The sequence below is a fragment of the Struthio camelus genome, chromosome 22, assembly GCF_040807025.1.
Source record: "Struthio camelus isolate bStrCam1 chromosome 22, bStrCam1.hap1, whole genome shotgun sequence".
Classification (NCBI taxonomy): Eukaryota; Metazoa; Chordata; class Aves; order Struthioniformes; family Struthionidae; genus Struthio; species Struthio camelus.
This window is the reverse complement of record NC_090963.1, coordinates 8,670,125-8,691,037: the sequence shown is the minus strand read 5'-3', so window position 1 is coordinate 8,691,037 and position 20,913 is coordinate 8,670,125. Positions and strand designations below refer to the sequence as shown.

Genomic DNA, 20,913 nt, shown 5'->3' with positions numbered 1-20,913 from the left:
AAATTAAATCAAATACTCCAGAGCGATCACCACTGACTAAACGCTTCGAAAGTTTTTTTTTTTTTTCCCATGCACTAAGACTATTTTCAAGAAGCAACAACTTGTGTGATAGCCCACAGCAGTTGAAAAATCACAACCTGCATGCACTGTGGTTACGCTCTCACAAATTGCTCACAACTATATGAAGGTTACACCGCTTTGACTGACAATTCTTCCTTGCTGCAGAGATGAACCAGACACATTGAACAGCGCTGCTGCTATTTTTGTGGAAAAATAAGTCCCTCAACTCACTAAAAATTTTGCAGATTTCATCTAAACAGCCTTCCAAATGAAAACGGTCTTTTGAGAGTTGAAAATGGGAGGATCCAAAGCAGAAGAATTAAACTTGATTTGATGGAGGATTAAGCCTTTGAAAAGCCCAACTGAGCACGCGCCACAGACGCGCAACAACACGTAGGAGGAAGGTATGCAGTGAAGTCACCGCGCAAAAAAGGGACTATCCGTCGCTGCGGATGCGTAGCTATACCTAAGACCGGCACAAAGCTGAAGAGGATGAAGGAGGATTCTTACGGGCTTGCAATGCAAGAGAGGAACTCTGGCACCGCGCTCCTCAGACCAGCTGAAGCACTGGCACATAACACCGTCCTCCCATCTCGCTTTCAAAACAGTCAATTAGGGTTTGACCATTAATGGCATGGAAATTAGCATGAAAAACAGTAACAGAAAAGTTGTAAGAGTATTTTTACTTCAGGAAGAGTTACGGTCGTTCTAAAATTCAGCTCAGAATATTTTACTGTAAGTTATGCAGCCTCCTGAGGAACTAGAGGTTATTTTAAGTTTATTATCCTTAACATCTCTTAGGGCTGAGCTAGTAGAGCAAACTAACACTGGGAACTCTACACGTTTAATCCTCCAAAGTATACTAGGGGTTTAGATTTCAAAACAAGAGCAAAGAATTTCTGCGGGTTTCAATAAGGACTTTAAAGTACTTGTTTACAAAAGACAAGGTACCAGAGGAAAGGAAAACGTTTCTCTAACACGAAACTTCTACCAGATGCAATGGAAGACGACAGGTTTCTAAACGCAGCAGCGGTTCCAGCCAGAGCCGCCTGGGCTGACCCAAGCGGCACAAACTACAGCAAGACGACGCCAACTTGCTCACAACTCATGGCATTAGCAGTCTGCACAGAGTTAAGCCCACTGGTGCCTCTTGATACGTTTGTGCCAAACCAAGCAGGCTAAGGAGGCTGCAGCCTTTCACTGCAGCTGCCAAGTGAGCTTATATCTGGTCTAACCTTAAGCGCACTCAGAGGAGCCCAGCACCTCCAAGCTGCCGCGTGGCAGCCAAGGCGAGCGGCGTAGAGGGCAGCCTCTGCAAAGGGAGGCTGGGTGGCAGCGCTGAGGGGCGAGGAAGCAGCTGGCAGGAGCCTCTGAAAGGGGAAAAAGGGCTTGGAAGTGGGAAGCAAAGGGCTTGAGAGGCACGTGGTCCAGTAAGTTATCTGATTTTACAGTACAAGAATGAAGCGTCCCAGTCCTCTTCTGGGAGGAGGATCACCTCCGTGTCTCGAGGGGAAAAAAAACCCACCACTCACTATGCTGCAATTACCTAGCTCTTAATCCTCGACTTTTAAGGGCTTTGTATTGGCCAAAGCAGTAAAAACTGGCTCACAACTGTGAAAAGAACAGAAGACTTTCATACTTACAGTCCATTTTAACATGATCTGAGTGTCGCTGATGGCTTCAGTATAAGCAATGTGAGGTCCTGCGATAGGGCGGTTGGAAAACCGGCTGGTAAAACCAGCTACTTGGTAAGGCCGAGATGCTGCACTTCGGGGGCTCTCCCCATAATTGTTCACAGCAATCACACGGAACTTATACATTTCTCCTTTTAAGGGAAAAAAGTGAAAGAAAGAAGGAGTTACAGCAAAACAAGCACTAGAAACAGGATTCAAGGAGAGACTAAACAGATTAGGAAGTACTTTTTGCACAACATCCAGTTAGAAAAAAATATGTAGGACTCATTGCCACAGACTGATGTGGACATCAGAAATATAAACAGCTTGCAAGAGTGATGAGGGAAATTCACTGAAGACAAAAATCCAAAGACACACGGAGACAGAGATGCCGCCATCAGCTCAGGAAGCCCCTAAACTGCAAACTGGGGAGCACCGAGAAGATACACGGGACACCTATCACCATCCATTACCCCTATTCTTACGCTCTGTCCCTGTGCTGGAAACGCTGGAAGAGACAAGAAACCAGGAGAAACATCTTTTCTTTAATACAGTCTTCTGTTTTTATGTTCCGAGTGCTTACTAGCATGATAGTTAAGTTCAAAACAGCCATAACACATAACCTTCATCTCCATGTGACAAAGTGTTGCATTATGGCATCTCCTTTCACTTGGAAAGCTAAGAAAGCAGCACAAACTTGGGTAATGAACTCCTATCCCACAGCAGAACAAGAACAAGATAATCCAAGCACAAGTTAAATTGAAACGATCAAAAGTCTGAAGAATTCTCTCAGCAGGAACACAGTCATCTAAGCATAGAAAATGGCACCGACAGCTGAAGCAAAGGAAAGATCCTTTTGTAATACCTGGCTCCAAGTGACGAACTTCCACGGACAGTTTAGAAGGCGAAATGTTATCAGCTGCAATTAGCCAGTCACTGTTTCGGCCCAGGCGTTTATATTCTACTTTAAAGGCAGTAATGGGGGAGCCACCATTTGCTCGTGGTATCCAAGTGACGTAGACGGATGACTCTGATGCTGTGGAGATAGTAGGTCGATCGGGAGCTTCCGGAACTGGAATGAGAAATTCGGTTACAGGGGGATTAGAGCCATGTGAAGCTCCATTGTAGTGCAGAAATGGATTAAACTAGATGTTGATGTTGAATTGGACTTCATGTATTAACAGGGAGGACCTTTAAATCCTCCTTTAATCACTGCTCCCTTTACTCTCCAGGAAAAGGTGTACGACATTCCTAGTCAAAAGGAACGACAGTACTTGTTTCTATGTTGATATTTTAGTTATTGGCCAAAAGAAATTAAACTACAAGGTCACAGAAAATACCCTTGAAGAGCAGGACTTCATCACAAAACATTTACTTTATCAGCAAAATAATCAAAAAAAAAAAGATATGGCAGTACACTACCCCAACCCATCTGTACATGGAATGCAAACATACACTAAACGAATGGGAACAATTTGGGTATATTAAAAAAAAGAAAACTGAAATTCCTACAGATCCAATGAGGCTTTCATCCATACACACTAATGAGCACTCTATGCCAAAAATACCATTGGGGAGAAACAAGAACAAAGAGCAAACAAAGCATGCAACAAGTGATATACTTACTGAACTCACTGGAAGGTACAGACAGCAGTGGAATAGAGAGAACGGAAAGAGGTGGTGTTAGTAAATCCAGTTATAACCATTCTGACTGATGAGAGCTGACAGGTTTTACTACACTGGCTCGTGTTCGTTAACACGGAGCATGCCACTGATGGAAACAGAACTGAGTAAGGACCAAGAAGGTGACAGCTTTGGGGGCGTTAAGCAGCCTGAGCTGTTTGCAGCTGGGCACACACACTGTCCCCCTGCGTGGCTCCTCTGGTATTTGGCAACGCCAGGAGTACACAGTGCTCCGCTCCCTCACCTGGTGATAGATAAGCCTCTCCGTTCAACTTCCGCTTTACCCAAACTTTAGATACCAAATCACCTTTGAGGTCTCTGCCCTTGAATAAATTTGCCTGGGTCAGGCTGATGGGTTCAAAGGTTGGGGTGAGGAGAAAAAGGACTATAAACATCCTGTTTTCACTGGAAGGCAGGCTAAAAGTCACACCTCTCTGGAAGTGGCTGCATCTCCTTGTAAAAAGAAATAAGCCTGTCCCCGGAAGCCCCAGAAAAACATGATCAGAACAGATATAATTCACTTTTAGAGCTCAGTACTTTGAATATGGGCTTCACCTCTGGCTCTTCCTCTAGATTCTACTTGCACAGTGCAAGAGAAGAACAAAACAGTATTTAGGGAAAAAAGTAACTGCAGGTTTAAAAATTAGCAGAGGAACGTGGGATACACATGAAAGACTACTTTTATCTCATATTTGAGAACCAAATACAAAGGCAACAATATCTTCTGTGTTCACCATTTGCTAAACCCAGAGCTTCAAATATCTCACCATAAAAGCTAAATTCTGGAGGAGATGCATTACCTGGTAAGTTAAAGTTGCCGTAGAAACATCAGTGAGGTAATGCAGGTGGCTGCTTAAAATGCTAACTCACTGCCTGGAATAAACTAACCTTTCAGTTAATCCCACAAACTATGGTCTTTTACTCTGGAAACACATATTAGAACAGAAACTCTGGTAGGTGGAAGTTGCTAATATCTGACCTCATTCCCAGAAGTCTCACAAGAGGAAAAAAACCCACCCATCTGTATCAAAGAGTCCTAAGGAATAAATAGGAAATAAAGTAGATAATGCAAACATACAGAATAGTAATAAACGCTTTGGAAGTTAAACTCAGATGCATCTCGGTTTGCACTGTAACTTTCAACACATGGATTACAAACAATCCATACACCTACCTCCGCTGTGCCGAGACAGATCTGGAAGGACGACCCCAAAATTATTTGTCCCTTCATGAATGACGGGATGTTTAGGAATGCCTACTGGTGGAGATGGAGCCTGAGTGTTTTTCGAGGATGATGTTCTTTCTAAGAAATGTTTGATATACAGTAAATAAACTCAGCGACTGGAGAAGAAAACGATATTCATTGCCTCTTACAATAGGCTCACGCTCCACAGGATCGCTAGCTACAGGGTAGAGGACTAAAGCCCTGGCTCCAAATCACAACTGAACAGGCAGGATAGCAATTTCTTAGGGAGTTTCTTCAGGGGAGCAAGAGAAGAGACTTTTCCCTTCAGCCCAGGGATTCCCGCAGCGCGGATCAGCTACTGTCAGCGACTGCTCGTCCGTGGTACCAACACCCACGGCAACGTGCCTTGCTTTGTCAGCCTTTGCCAACTCCTGCCTGGGTTTCAAAGCCCTCTCTCACCACAAAAATCACAACGTGTAATGCAAATTGTACATTGAAATCAGTGCCGAACGGAAGAGGCTCAATGAAAATACTATGGAAGCTGCTTTTGACCCAGCGGGACCAAGGATATTGGGCTGAATGGGCTTTTGGCCTGTACCCGTGCAGCCATTTGTAGGTTCTGCAAATTCGTGGATTTTGCAAACACGTTATATTTTTAATGAAGTTTTAAACTATGTGGCTCTTGTATAGAAGTATGAAGAATTTCTGATTATCTGTATGAATAACTGCAGGAATATAGCCACCAGCTTCTAAGCTGGAATGGGGAAAAAAAAAAAAAAAAAAACAGTGGGAAATTTTGTCGTTCTCCGCACACAAGTATCAAAATAACTGGCTTCTGGTCAAAAACCACTGAGGGCTTTTTAGCGAAGCTTCTGCAAATCAAACCAGAAGAAGTTTTGTTCATTCAGATATGAAAACACAAAAAAGGCTCATCGTTTCAGAGAGTTTCTTTTGTGGTACTCAAAAAATTGAGCAAGTACAGGCTGCCCCCGACCATGACTTGGCTCCTTTAAAGCAAAGGAAACTTTACAAGTCTGAACAATTACCCCCAAAATACTACTGTCAAGCATTTAATGGCTTTTACTTACTAACAGATCTGGTATCGCTCAGTAAAGTTTGCTCTACACGTATCTTAGCTATTAGAGGCTGTTCTTGAGCAACTAAACGGCAGAGCATTTCATAAATGGGTTAACAGACAGCATACGGCTGATGCAATTTAAATAAATGTCCTCTCAAAAGCCTGGGACACAGGGAACCTTGTGCTGCACCTACCTTTGCTAGTGCGAAACGTCAGCATAGCAGGCTGGCCTTCGCCAGCAGCGCTCCTCGCCACCATTAAAACTTCATACAGGCTCGACGGCTCCAGCTCCGTGAGCCGGAGCTCGTTCTCGCTGCCAGGGACACGCACCGTATGCCAGCTTCCCACCGCGCTGACGCCGTCGTCCAGCTGCACGCAACAAGCACAGCACATGCGGACAAACCTCAGGGTCAACAGTGAATTAGATAAAACCCAACGTAATACTTAAATCCCTAATCCCTTTAGAACACAAAAGCATCCACAGGACCATTGCAGCTGGCTGAAATTCCCCATTTCTTCCTGTATTTAGCTATGGCCCGTCCTTTGTTCGGTGCCATCTCCAAGCACTTTTGCAACAAAGCTGAACGTCAACAAACTTCTTCTAAACGTTCCTTCAACAGACTTGACCTGCATTCCCTCTACGCACGCACATTTGCTCCTGAAAAAAACCTCCTCGTTAGCACTCGTGCCTAAAACTAGCAAGAGACCAAAAGATTTTCAATACTTCAGTCTGCCTTTAGCTAGCAGCATGCATGACATTAAAGGCTGGACCCAACACCCTAATGAGAAAGATATGTTCCCTGAGCTATCCCAGCTTTTCCCGTACTTAAGCATTTTGAAATATTTATTGGCTAAAACGGGCAACAAAAGTACGTCTTAGTTACTTCTAGAGGTTGGAAAAAAAAGTCAGGAGGGACACCAAAGAGGTGGTTTTTATTAATGCTTTTTTCCTCTTTTTAAAAAAAACACTTTTTAATTTAACAGTGCAATCACCAGCTCCATTTAGGAAAGAAAAGAGATTCAGGGTAGTCTCTTAATGCTTGACCTTTTCAGGAAAACATTACCCCAAATCCCAAAGGGAAAGACAGAGATTCTACCAAAAATAAACTACTAAACAATATAAGACTTTAATAAAACATGGAAGGCAGATCTAAATGCTATGGATTATCAAAGGTTACGCCAGAGGTCTTTGTTCAAGTATTTTCTTCCAAAGAGACCACTCTAATGTCCTCCCTCCCGCCTCCGCCAAGATTTTTTAAAGAAGGAAATTAATAAAATAAATTTATGAGAAAAAGAGACTACTACCCTAAAAAAAACACGGTAAGCCCACTACTGAAAAAACATGAGTGAGCACGTTTAACATGGAAAGGATTGTTATGAGCGAAGGGCAAGCATCAAAAAGGTCAAATCCGTATTCAAAACTGTCAGTGCTTATGTGAACTAACCCTCCTTGGATGGGAAATTATATCAACAGATTTGGCATTAGGTTTTCAGGAACTAACAGGTCAAAAACCTAAGCATTCCCTCCAGGCTAAGACAAGATCAGGATGTAGGGGATTAAAAAGCTTATGAAAAATAAATCAAACAGCTTTGCCGCACAGAAAACTTGTTTGCTTGGAAGAACGGGCACAGGCATCTCTTGGTTCTAATTTTAATCAAAAAAAGAGTTCACTGCTGACACACCATAGGTTTTCAAGGACATGCTAGGTTATCTGCCGAAGAAGTCTTAGTTCTCCCTCATATTTGATCATTTCAGTTTAAAACAGTCTCTCAGGATGCAAGGTAGTGAGTTCTCTGACATATTAGGCTAATACTCAGCTTCCCTTCTGATCTCAAGTGTGCCCATAATAAATCAGATTCACGCTTGCTCACATGAATGCAATTTTAAAGTCACTGGAGTTTGCAACATGCCCCAGAGTCCAATTCCCCCTATACCATAATGATACTGTAAAGAAATAAGAACTTAGGCTCTGCTGAACAAATCTCACTTAAATCTAGATAGAACAGCATACTTGTGACCAACTTCAGTCATCCCTAAAACAAGCTGCCTGTGTGGCCACAGTAAAGTTGTGGTTCAACTCTCTGTGTATTCTCTCTGGCCTGACACCATATCCTTGTTAACACCAGTATTGTAACAATTATTGGTTCCTTGAGAAACCTAAAACAATGAAATCCATCTGCTGTGGTGCAATACTTCAGTGCTGCAAAGAAATACTACCTTGCGATATTTCACAAAATAAGCGTTGATGGGCAAGCCGCCGTCCCGTCCTGAACGCCACACCAGGTTGTACATGTCCGGCTTGAGCGTCTGAGGGGGGCTGAGAATGATGGGGGCTTCGGGGGGAGACACACTATTCGAGGCTTTTTCTGTTGCAACTGCATCAAAATGCAGTTTTGTTGGAGGCACACTTGAAAGCTCTGTCGCCGTAGCAAAATCTCTGTCACCTTCGTCGCTTTGGGCAATCGCCAAAGGAGCGATTTCTTCAGCTTTCGTGCTAGTTTCTAAAGGAACAGTAAAAAGAGGAGTCTGGTTACACCTTCGAGATGACGTTTATTCGCGTGTCCCCCACCCCGAGGCGGCACTAAATCGTTCAAGAGCGTCCTTTCCAAACAAACCCTACTGCCAAGCCAGTTCAAGAGATCCCCAAGCAGGCTTAAAAGCAGCAGCAAACTGCACCCTTGGCTGCGCCGTCTTGGCTTTTTATTCAGGGCAGAACAGGGCAATTTTTTTTTGTCAAGTGGCGTTTCACAGTAACAAAGACAGAAAGCCTGAAACCCGGCATCGCCGGGCACGGTTAGATTAGTACCTCAGGTAAATTAAGTAGCGGCAGCGGACTTGAAAAGAAAAGTCACACAGCTGCACTTGTGACACAAATTGTGTAATTTTAAGTTACTCACGGTTGTACAAGGAACTTTTCATGCCTCGAACTGGCGTGCACACAAGAGGACATTCTCCTGCTTCAGTTTTTGAGGTTTTAGCTGTAATTTCGATCAGCTTTGAAAGTTGCACGACTCAACTATTTCATTTGAAAATTTATGCTGAGAATAAACTTGGTCTACAGGCAGGTCTAACATGCAATTTAATACCAACACATTTCTAGAAATCCTGCTCTAGCCTTCTTCACGCTATTTACTTTGCCCGGCGTGAAAAAATAATATCAGTAGTACGAAAGAGGCCAGGAGACAAAAAAAATACTGTTAGGCTGATGCAGGGCTTGTCAGCATTCCAGGCAGGAAAGGGGTGGCAGGTTGGACATCTGAGATTATCCAGGACAAGTAAACGTCAGTGCTTAAAACGAGAACGTTTGGGAACTAGCACAGCTCCTAAAGGTTGCAGGCTGCAATGTCAGGACTGCCAGATGTTCCTAGCCCTGTCCATTCTTCCAGATTTGTGTAGGTTTATGTTACGGGCCGGGGTCTGGAAGGGGAAGGGAATGAAGGGAACTTGGTTTACAAAACAAACAAATTCCTTGGTAATGTAAAGCCTAGGCAGCGTTAGCCTGGCTGACTCGGATTCCTTCAAACCTCCATTAAAATACCAGCAGCAAGTGTGGCTGCTATTTTTGGCCCCTTTTTAAAAGCTGGGAAGGGAAGGAACGTTCCCTTTTCAAACTGTAGGCGCGTTTTCTCAGCAAGCGTGTGTCGTTTGTTGCTTTCTATTTATTTAGGGATGCTACAAAATTTCGGGGCAGGAGTAGGGAACACCACAAGGAGGAAGCCTCCAAAGCCAGACCCAGTTTGCTTAAGACGTCAGAAGCCCTGCAACAACCTCGGAGCGAAAGGATATCTACTACTGTCAGCGAGCCAGGGGGAAAGTGATGCATTGCCACACGCTAATATGGGAAACAAATGCCGTAGTCGCTGGAGGAGCCAGAAGGCCCACTGTATTGTGATGGACTCCTAGGATTTGTGGGTGGGCACAATATGGTTTGATGCCTGCTGGCGCTGGGAAACGGACTGTTGCGCATGAAGAATTAGTTGTGGTTTAGGCTGGTGACAGCAGACCTGCAGTCACTGCTATGTTTATTGCCCCGAGAGGCGAGTAATCAACGACTGGCAAGTAATTTGTATTTTTGCTTTTGGAAAACAACCGCGGGTAACAATTTCCGTTAAGCAATTTGGCTCTCAACGCTTTTTGCTAAGTTTTTGGTATAATTGCTGCCCTTATAAAGCAGCACATCAGACTTTTGTTTGCTTCTGTGTCATTACACAGCCCCCTCCAGCTATTGCTTTCAGGACCATCTCCTTTCCCTTGGCCGCTTAAACTTATTCTTCCTCAGCTTCACAGCCCCGCTGGGAAACACAAGCAGTGCTATACTGGGTCAGATCGGAGGCTGTTACATGCCCCAAATCCTGTCCCGAGCAGTGACCAGGAGGAGATTTTAGGGAAGCTTTTGTGCCCACTGGTCTCTGCAGTGCTACAGTAATATCTCTAGTTTAACGAGGTGCTGGGAAAAAGTACTCCCTCGCAAACTGAGAGGAGCTGAGTGTCCCTAATTCAAGCATTAAGAGAATGTATTCGGACCTCTTACTTGCAGTCGCCTCTATTTTAGAGCCTGCTGTCACGTCCCCCCTCCGGATGCCTCATTTGGAAGGTAAAGAGCCCTCATCTTTTCAGTCTCTCCTCCTACAGACACTATTCTGCATCCTCGAGAAGCCCCTCGCCATGTTTCACAGCACCTTTCCTAATTCTTCTCCCCCCCTTCTTGAAACCAGGGAGCAAACACGCAAGCTGTTTTCAACTCGCCGGCATGCCCTGGATTCGTACGGCAGCACGGCAACGCTTCTATTTTGTCAGTGCTGTCTCCGCTGTGCAAGCGGATCGCGTTCCCAGGCGTTTCGTTGCCCGCTTCTTAAACAACGGGTGGATCCTCCCTCCTATTAGCTTCTTTAAGTACCTTAGCAAAGGCCAGGAAAAACGCTCTGAAAATCTGAACCCAGCAGATCACTGAAGTCGGCCACACCTGGAAAAACCTTTCCAATCAGCCCTAAGACTTCTCAGACATGTCTGGCCCCGGTAAAAGATAGGTTGAGCCTGCCCTCCAATATATCATTTACCTACCTCTACGAATGTTATTCTTTCTTGCATTTTTGTACTAGTCTGCCTGCAACTCAGACTGCTGGGAGTATATTTTCCTCCCCTCGACTTCCATTAGATATTAAGTTATTCTGTAGAGTTAACACTGTGTTTCGTAGTGCTGGAAAGCTCCTGCCAGGCATGCAACCACCACAACTGTCTAAAAAAGATTTAAAATAAGTGCCATGGATATAGGATCCTAAAGCTATCATTTTACATTTTGGTGGTTTCTCACTATGATGGTGGCTTAAGTTGCCCTGCCCACTTTTAAGGCCATGCAATGAATCAGGTCATGGAACAGATCCAGCAGAAGGAAAAAAAATATATACATTTTTCAGCCAAATAAGCTCTCTTACTGTGCACTTGCGCAAGGCAAATTACAGGAACAAGCTGCACAGGCTGAGAGCCGTCTAAGTTGATCCCACCACCAAAGAAATGCACTGGAATCACAGCTTAACTCATTCAGGTGCTTCAGAAATGTTACCTGGCACAAATTCTTCATTAAGAACTCTAAATGCTCGAGCATGTCTTCTGGCATGGATGGAAACCGTTCTAAAACCTTAACAGCTCCCAGAAACTACTTAAGGACTTTTATATCAAAACCAAATGCCTTAACCACCCTCTGCACCATAATCAGCAGCTAGTACAACATATTAGAAACCGATAAAAGTTAATAAACAAAACATTAAACTTGAACTTAGTGCCATAAAATTCTGAGGCAAAACTGGGATTTTTATATTCGATACAGGCTGTATTCTGGGATGAGATTTAGTTTTGTGTTTCCGCTCAACAGGGTCCAACGATAACTTTCATTTTATGAAACTACATGATGGGATCACTTTCTTTTAGAGGAAGGAAAAAACCCTGAAGAAACTTTCAGCATCTTTTCAAATTATATATAAGTGAGTTAAAAAATCTAATCTGCGGTAATAAAAGAACTTTACATACGGGATCATATATATGCTGAGAATCTTAAATCCCACTGACCTTCAACTAAACTTCCAGAGAGAAGATGCTGAAAGAATTGAGAAATGTAAGTCACACCCTGTGCCTATAATCTGTATCTTAGTTCTTATGCAGGGAGTATCATGAGGGGAAGCTTAAGCGTGTTACTCATATATCACTCTCGGGTGAAGAAAGGAAACAGTTCTGTTCCTATCCTGCCTTTAGTTTAAGAACTGTCGTCTTCTAGTAGCAATCTCTGGAAATAAAGAAAAAAACTGGAAAGTTTCTTTATCAACCATAGGAATGCGAAGCCTCATACAATACACACAAAGCCATTTCCTATCTACCTATCAGCTGACAACAGGCAGAAGGGAGAAACTGAGCCATAACAATAGCTTAGGCTCCTCTGCTAAGTTTCCCCAGGACACCCTCACTATCAACCTCCGCTAATTTCTTATTTGAACGCATTTCTCACCCAATAGTTATATCAGGAGGCTGACTACCACTACTTTCCTCCTTATAGCACTGGATTCGAGACCAATCTCGTATTTAAGTCTTACCGACTGTAAGGAACGCTTCTGACACCACAGAGCCGTGTTCATTCGTGGCTTCGCACGTGTATTCCCCAGCATGGTCAGGAGTCGCGTTCCTAACGTACAAGGAGCTCGACCCTGCTTGAGACACGGTGAAGTAGGCGGGCTCTGTAACGGCGCTGCCTGGTCTTGCGTGAGGGGGTTTCCGCGGTTTTGAACGAAGCGCTTGAGAAGGGTAGCTGGTAATAAGTCCTCTGCTGCTGTACCAACGGATCACCGGAACAGGCAGGCCAGAGGCATTGCAAGACAGCGTAACATCCCCACCATCTAGCACACTGACACTTGCTGGCGGAGCAACTATAACTGGCCTGGAACCTTTGCCTGGAGAGGGGAAAACAAACAAAAAACCAAAACAAAGAATAAATTTGGCTAGAGAATATAACGCTTAAGACCAAGGGGAGTCCATACAGTGTCAGGCAAGCTTTTCGTTTTGTCTTTTTAGCGTTTGACTGCTATTCCCTCTCAAGAATTAAGAGATGAATTGAAACTTGTGCAGAGAGAAACTAATACAAAATCGCACTCAAACCTCAGTTTATATTTGCTATATAAGAAAGGCCAGTTAGTTAGGAATACAGTACAGAGGCAAAGCTACCTGTTTTAGTCCAGTCCTTGCAATTACAGGCAACCAGGTAGCAGAATATCCACTCAGCCAGCCTCTGCACGCCTCAAACTTAAGCACAGAAAAACTCAAAAGCTCCAACTACACACCACAGGGAGAAAACGGGAACAGTGAGGGTGTTGCCAATGTCACATGGTAGTAGCAAAAACGAAGTTTTCTGCTGTTATTACAAAGCATCTCAGACTGGAAAACACTCTCTTGGGATCTGCTAAAGCGACCCAAGGGAAGTCTGCGTTAACCCAAGATCTGAGGAGCGTATCGTAACCTTAAGCATATGAAAGGGGCAAAATTACTCAGCAGCCAGTACTACTAAGAATACCAGCTCATCCAGCATAACGCTACCTAGAATCCACTTGAGGATAAATTGTGTCACATCCAGCTAGAAACTGTTTTAACTGCAGCTGATAGTTTAGGTTTTAAGTATCAAGTAATGAAACTAGCCCAGAAATAAGTGTAGCTCTTAAAACTCAACTAGAAGTCAGCACCTTATTTGTAAAGTCTGTTGCATACTGTGGTCAGAAGCAAATTGATACATAAACAGGAGAAGCCAGAATAAAATTCAAAGTAAGAAAATACAAGTGCCTAATTTGAGTTCCTGGAGGATTACAAGCGCTCCTACCCAGCTGGACATTAAGTCTCCCCGTGGACTGCACAAATCCAATCCCATTGTTTGCCGCACACTGATACAAGCCAGAGTCCTCCTCGGTGACGCCACTGATCCTCAGGCTGTTTCTGGTCGACAGGTGCCGTGAAGAGAGAGGGATGGAAACTGCGTTATGGAACCAGGTGAGGGTAGGAGCAGGGCTTCCACGAACGTCACATGAGAAATGCACAGTTGCTCCAACAGTCACGGTTTCATCTTGCAGTCCTTTAGAAATTGAGGCAGGTTCTAAAAGAAGAAATAATTGTATGTAAGTTATCTTAGCCAAAATCCTGAAAAAACCCTGCTTGAATCATTATGGAAAACGTTACACAAACTTACCAAAAGCTAAGCAAGCAGCACGTACTTCTGGTTCTATGCAACATAAAGCTGTTTTTTCCAAGACACTTGCTTATTTTAAAGGCCTTTTCCTTCTATTCCAAACGGTTACATTTACATTAATACTGTAAATAGAACACTTGTCTTTTTGAAATAATTCTTCAGCAGCACCCCCATGAAAAAGGTACGTCGTTTTACGTCAACAGCCTATTTTTTGAGTTCCTCTAACGTATATCTTTCAAAAAGAAAGCCAAACGTGCTGTGGAGAGGAAAAACCTCAAAAAGAAGAAAAACACTACAAAGGAAAGAGGCTAGGCTTGAACTGCAGTCGTACAAGAGAGGCCTTTATTGCTTTCGATTTTGTCCTCGTCAGGACACATCACCCCTCCTCACCAGCTTTTTGCGTATATACAACCCCAAAAGAGCAACACGTGAAGGCAGTCACATTATTTACACTGTATCACGTACACACTCGGCACTTTGCAGAAAAATAAATTGATCATTTCTTGCCTTCAGAGTTTGTTATCTTTTACTGTTAAATTATTTCAGACTGCAAAGGATTTGAAAAGAGATAAATAGTTATAGGTTTTGACTTGGGAGATCATGAGATATGCTTATTATGCACTTATCTTTGTTTTAATATGTTTAGGTTGAGAAAGAACGTTAGGCCAAAAATAGCAAGTATACAACCAAACAAAATATGCATGGCCTGGACTTCAAAATAAAACTTGCAATTAAAAGTTCCTTCTTTTACATCTTACCCAATATATTAAGTGAATAGTTAACGCTTTTCGCCACTCCAAACTCATTTCCCACCACGCAGGAGTAATTGCCAGAGTCCGACGCCTCAAGCCTATCTGTCACAAGATGGGAGTGCAGCATTTTCCACCTGCCTCTACCCAGCGCATCTTGGCCGTCTTTAAACCAGCGGACAGACGCTGAAGGCAATCCACTGACAACGCACTCTAGCATCAGAGAACTGTGCCGGGGCACTGCCAAACTCTGGGAAACTGCGGGGTGAAGTATGTGAACACCTGCCGAGGAAGAGCCTGCAAGAAAGGAGGCAAGACTTATCACTAACCTAGTTTTCAAACCTCACAGTGAAGCGCTGCCCCATCCCATCCTCTGGTCCCAAAGCTTTGCCATGTCTTTTAAGAAGCTCTAAGCATAGCTAGTTAGAAGTATTCCCTTTTCAAGGCCTAAGCGCTCTGCCCTCTCAGGACCTGAGAGGCAGCCCCACTGCTCCTCCACAGCAAGGGGAAAATAACAATTTGATCAGAAAGCACTCCCTTCTTAACGCGTGTCAGAAAGAAGCAAGGAATCAGTAACAAACTGCTGTCCTTTCGCAGGGCGACACATACCCAACTCTTAGGGTGCAATTAAGAAAAACAGATACTTGTCCAAATACGCAGGACAGATTTTACATAAGATGGTACTTAAGACTAGCAGATACTTAGGCTGATGTATCCATGCTAAAACCTTAGGGATTTTTTTTTCTCCTTAATAGACTCAGATTTAACAACAGAAAATGAAAAATGATATTCATCAGATATTTACTAACCACATTATACACAGCAGAGGACAACCATTCGACTGTCAGAACAGTAAGAATTTAAGATCTAGCCAAGAGTGTGATTTATTGAATTCAAGTGCATCCATTCTGGAAAGCGTCAAATTAAATACTTACGAATGACTATGAGCTTACGTCCAGTGGGTTCTATTTTGAGATCATGAGTGACTGGGTTGTATACTGCACATTTATACGATCCTTTGTCCTCTAAAGATACATTCAAAATCTGCAGGTTCCCAGATGGAAGAATTAGGTAGTTATCTAAACAAGAGGGGAAGGAAAAGAGGATTACATTGAACTCCGTTTCAAATAAAGACTTTTTTTTTTTTTTTTTGAAAAATAACCTGTTAAATTAATCTACTCTCATTTAGGATCACAAAGAACGTATGCTACTGTGAAAAGGATATTAACTCACAGAGCTAGATTTACAGAAAATGAATTGCACAGCAAGTCGTGCAAGTTTTGGGATAAAATTCCAAAAAAGCTTCTGCAGACATTTATGTCGCTGTACGGTGACATTAAACCTCTCACCTGTTGATTGTTCCAGCCATTTTCCCCGCACTCGAAAGCGGACCTGTGCTTTAGGGTTACTTTCTGGCACCTTGCATCCAATGAAAGCAGCACCTCCTTCCTCTGCTGCAATGACAGGTTTCACTGAGGTGTCAAAATTATCCAGACCTAGAAGAGAATTTGTAAAAGACTAAGAGCAGACAAAACTTGGGGGAGGCAAAGGGCAGTAAGCATAGTATTTCGGTTTAAAATATAGCTGATGTCAAGTCGGTAATTTTTTCTGGTCCAGCATTTGGGCATTCATATCAACAGGTGTGGTCTTTTCTGTAGTCCATAATACTATAAACCTGTTTACTCTTCATGAGCTTCCTCACTAGGCAAGCAGCCAGCATTTAAATGGAACCGTGAGGAAAAAGGACCCACGTATGTCCTTTTCCCCATTAACTGCCTCATGAAAAGCAAGCACAGACATTGGTAAGGGAAGACTGTAGCGTTAATTATGGGCTCTGAAGGTGATCAGGAGACAATTTACACTAACAGCAGGAAGGCTGTCCATAAGAAAAGTTAAATTATCTCTTGTTATATACTGTGTACAGCAGCATCTCCCACTCATTGTCTTGCGCAAGGAGGCAAAGGGAAAGCCTCAATAGCTAACAGCACCTTCCGATTTGCTGCTAAAAATCTCAAAGGGAGTGGAAAAGTGTGAACGGTACTCCTCTTCCACTCCTTTATGTTCAAAGCATCTTCTAGGTTGTGAAATTTTTCTACGCTAGCCACCCTTATAGCTCTCTTGAGAGGGTCTTGCTATGGGTCAGTACTTTACCAAAACACTTACTTCTCTCACTTATAAGAAATTTTCCTCTCGGGGGATTTTGGACATGCTCCATAGATGAGGTACCCTTACAGAGAAATCACTCAAATCCTGCTCGACAAAGGCCTGATTCAGACAGCACTGAATGAAAATATATATTTCAAAAATATATATTCACTGAAAATTTTCACTGAATGAAAATATATACATTTCATATCATCTAACATTAATATATATGTATTTCAGCACAACATCATCCTTTCCATGTAGGAAACAGCGCACTTCCTCTTTTCAGGCTCTTTTAAACCAAGTAATTTACAGATCAAGCACCAACACAAAGACTGATTAGAAGAACTAGTGCAAAGAACCCGGGAAGTTGCACCTAACAGAGGAGGAGAAAGCCTGTAACAGCTAGATAATTTTGACAAAGTGAAATTGCTATAAATTAAAAGGAAATTTTGCAGCTCCGACTGATTTCCCAGTCAACAATTCCCACTCACGTCTCCTCTGCCCTTTTCTAACCAGCTCTTGTGCCCAGGAACTTCTATTTAGACAGCCCAGTTAGCACTGCAAGGAAAACTCACAGGACTGAAATATCACATTTGAAAAGGCAACCAAATGGTTCTTGCTTCGTAAAAGATTATTTTGTACGCTTCAAAACACGTGCAGAGATTGATCATCTTTGCAAAGGCTGGCACGGTGCAGAAGCTTACAAGTTACTAACTGCAGAGCACGCTTCTGCAATGGCATGGCAGCTCGGATGTGGTTTCAAGATCCTTTTCTGAAGAGAAGCCTGTAGGAACCTAAATACTAGGAATACCGTGTTCCTGTCAGGAGGGAAAAAAAGGTTGCCAGAAGGAGTTTTCTACAAGTCAAAGATTCCCCCTAATTATACAAACCAAGTGAGGACTACATAATTTGCATAGAGCAAGGATCGTAAACAAGAAGGAACTTACTGCCTATCGTTACCGTTGCGGGCCTGCTCACAACAGCGCCCACGCTGCTGTTAGCGACGCACTGATAGGAACCACACGTTGACGGGCTGAGGGAGACGATTGTCAAAGATCCTGACTGGATTTCTACTTGTCCCACCCTGCTGTCCAAGCGCTCTCCATTAAACAGCCAAGAAATGAGAACCGCGGAAGGCTCGGCAGAGCAGTGGAGTTGAACCGGCCCACCAGACTTCTGCACAGTAGACAAGGGCTCAGAAGTAAAACGGGGAGTTAAATCTAAAAGGAAAAATGACATTAAATTAGTGAGCAGCATTTATTAGTGCATTTTGCAAATACATGCAATGAAATATTTCTCTCCAGATAAATGAAGCATTGACTTACACAGAAGACTGACCATAAACTGTATTACAGTAATGCCTTCTCCTAAGGCCTCTCCCACCGTTCACAAACCTGGCAAACTTCTTGCGTCAATCTTGGAAGGGATCAATTGCCTCAAAAAAAATAGTTTCTCAGCAGAGGACCAAACATCCCTAAAAGACTATTCAAATAAAACATGGACAAAGCACCTCTCAACTGCAAATCATTAGTGATATTCAGATAGGATCACGTTTTCTTCCGCAGGAGAAGCTCATTCTTATAAATTCCCACTCTGCTACAGAGACTCAAACGCCAGGGAAAACAGGACCCAATTCAAACCCCATGAAAAAAGTGACTGATTAAATAAACGTAGGTTCAGCTTACAGGAAGGGCAAGATAAATCTCAAAGTACACCCAAGGGAAAGACGTTGCACCCAGAATACATTGCAAAGGGTAACAAGGGTGGGGGGGGAGTTACAGAAGTATTTCGAGATTTTTGGTAACAGCAACGAAAACCTAAGCCTTGCATCCACATAAGACCGACAGCACTTGATAAAGACACAAAAAGATCACGATTGCTAGAGCCAGCAAAACGGAGAGCGCTAGCTACAACCAGACTGGATTTAGTCATAGGGTGAAATAGCACTCATCACCTGAGGAGAGAGAGTACAGTAATGTGCAGCTGTAGCTGATCTGTCCCATATGAAGCTGGCCCAGACGTGACTTGTAAAATTTTAGAAATGGCAGCAGCCTGCCAGGTATTTATGCAGAACCGTCTCCGAGTCTGCAAATCTAATTAAAAATAGCAGGATAAAAAAGCTGGATGAACAGCAAAGGCTCTTGTTAATTCCAAATACATGGACTTCATCAGGATGAGAATGACGAATCGGGACTCCATTATCTTTATTCAGTAAAGATGAATAGAAACAGGAAAAGCTGCTAATAAATAAAAGCTTCAGTTCCACAAAACTTGGTTATGAGAATCCATTTATTCGCCAGTAGAAAATTCCTGCTTCTTGGAAGAAATTTTTTCCTATCCTGGCCAATGAAACATTGGGAATCATTTCCATTTGTTTTCTATGGAATTCTCCACCGAAGATTTTGTACAAAGGATGGAAATAAAAGGCAATTAATACCACAAGCTCCTATTTGGCTAGAAACACGTGAGGAAAAAAATATGTATTCTAGAATAGACAAAGTGTCAGGGAAAAACAATTTCTAGTTTGCAATTAAGCTTGACTCCCACTATCTGGACTTAGAAGACGTTAAACGACATCCAAATAAGAGACAGCTTTCTTTTAGGTGGGGCCCTCAGTCATGCTTTTCTTCTAAAGTCAGTCCATCCAAGCACTGCTTATACAGATGAGTTTCAGATGAGAAGCTGTGCATTTTTAACTGAACCATAAACTATCTGCATAAACATAAAAATGAAACTGGAAATTAAAGTGTGGCTTCACTTAAAAAAATATGAAATCCATAAAAATGGTATCCAAGCATTTCACAGGACTCCAGATGTACATTTTTAGCTTTTAATTAGAAAATTGTTTTTCCTGTTAAGTTCAGTTTGAATTTCCAGGGATAAGAGAAAAGCAATGACCTTTTTATACTTGCTAGCCACCAGTGCAATGAAATTGCATTGGTACTGTCATCTTGCCTCATCTTCCTCTCTGCCCTTGCTTATACCACTAACACTTTGCGTTGAATGCAAAAGTCAAAATTGGTAGCAGTGACCCTGCAGCTGGAATTTATCTCCTCTGACTGCTTGAAAAATAAAATTTATCCCATTTGCCTCTAACGATTGGCTATGAAGTGCTAAAAGTAGTAAAAGCTTCTTTTTTGTGTGGTTACATTAAGACAAGCTGACTGCACAGAGCAGATGTGTCAATTAAAACCATTCCTCCTCCTTTTTTTTCAAACGCGTAAGAGCTGTTCCAACTGCAGCCATACATCAACATTCATGGTTTAAAGATCCGATTCCCCTTTTTCCCTTGCAGATTTCAAGCCACTCCTAATCCCGTGAGAACACAAGATGCACTGCACACAGCAAAATTAAGAGTCCAGCTAGTTCATGGATATCCCAAAGAACAACCTACAGAGCTGAGTCTTCTGAATTCTGGCATTTGTTCTGAGCCAAGTTTTCAAAAACAAGTCATATATTCAGCCTAAGGCGTGGGGGCTTCAGAGTTTAAGTGCTTATGCATTACAGTTGGCCACTTCGAAATTGAGGCACCCAAAAATCATTGCTCCTTCAAAAGCACGGGCTCAACCTCCAAGCAAGTTGTCACCTAACGGGTGAGAGAAGGTCTTACCTGAACTCACGGCAGAGATGAGCGCTGCGACAGCGACAGAGAGCAGTGCCTGTAAGCGTCCAGGATCTGGATGCATAGCGCCAGATTACACAAGTTGGAAGCACAAAGCTCCAGATTAAGATGAGGCACTGAAACAGCTACAAAACAAACAAACAGATGTCAACTCTAAGTTTCAGGAATTATTCTTTTAACTCTCTCACAATAAAGTGTTTGGATAAAAAAATAAAATAAAATAAATAAAAAAAGCACAGCCAGGAAAGAGCCAATTTTCTTTGCAATATAGAAACCATCTGTAAAAGTGAGTTAGAAGTTGAACTTCATAACAATGTTTCCAAGTATTATTCTTAATATTTTTCCACAGATGGGATATGAGGCTTACGCACTGTATCCGTACGGCCGTGATAAATTAGACTACTTTCCAACCAGAGGAATTGCAGGCCAAAGTAAACAGCTTATCTATCTGAGATAATATTGTTTGCAAACAATAATCATTTGATCATCTATCACCAG

General features: G+C 42.7%; 1 protein-coding gene across 7 annotated transcripts in view; it reads right to left on the bottom strand.

The window, feature by feature from the left end:
- CDON (cell adhesion associated, oncogene regulated) overlaps positions 1-20,913 on the bottom strand; it is a 60,828-nt gene that overhangs the window by 15,346 nt on the left and 24,569 nt on the right. For all 7 annotated transcript variants that reach the window (XM_068916773.1, XM_068916775.1, XM_068916776.1 and 4 more), the window contains 12 exons: positions 20,404-20,540; positions 17,741-18,013; positions 15,995-16,141; positions 15,581-15,724; positions 14,655-14,942; positions 13,534-13,803; positions 12,263-12,616; positions 7,899-8,182; positions 5,875-6,049; positions 4,591-4,719; positions 2,599-2,805; positions 1,704-1,885 (listed from right to left, as the gene is read on the bottom strand). In XM_068916773.1, the coding sequence (XP_068772874.1) occupies positions 1,704-1,885; positions 2,599-2,805; positions 4,591-4,719; positions 5,875-6,049; positions 7,899-8,182; positions 12,263-12,616; positions 13,534-13,803; positions 14,655-14,942; positions 15,581-15,724; positions 15,995-16,141; positions 17,741-18,013; positions 20,404-20,479 (2,529 nt within the window). In that variant the 5' untranslated portion in view covers positions 20,480-20,540. The remainder of the gene's footprint in view (positions 1-1,703; positions 1,886-2,598; positions 2,806-4,590; positions 4,720-5,874; positions 6,050-7,898; positions 8,183-12,262; positions 12,617-13,533; positions 13,804-14,654; positions 14,943-15,580; positions 15,725-15,994; positions 16,142-17,740; positions 18,014-20,403; positions 20,541-20,913) is intronic.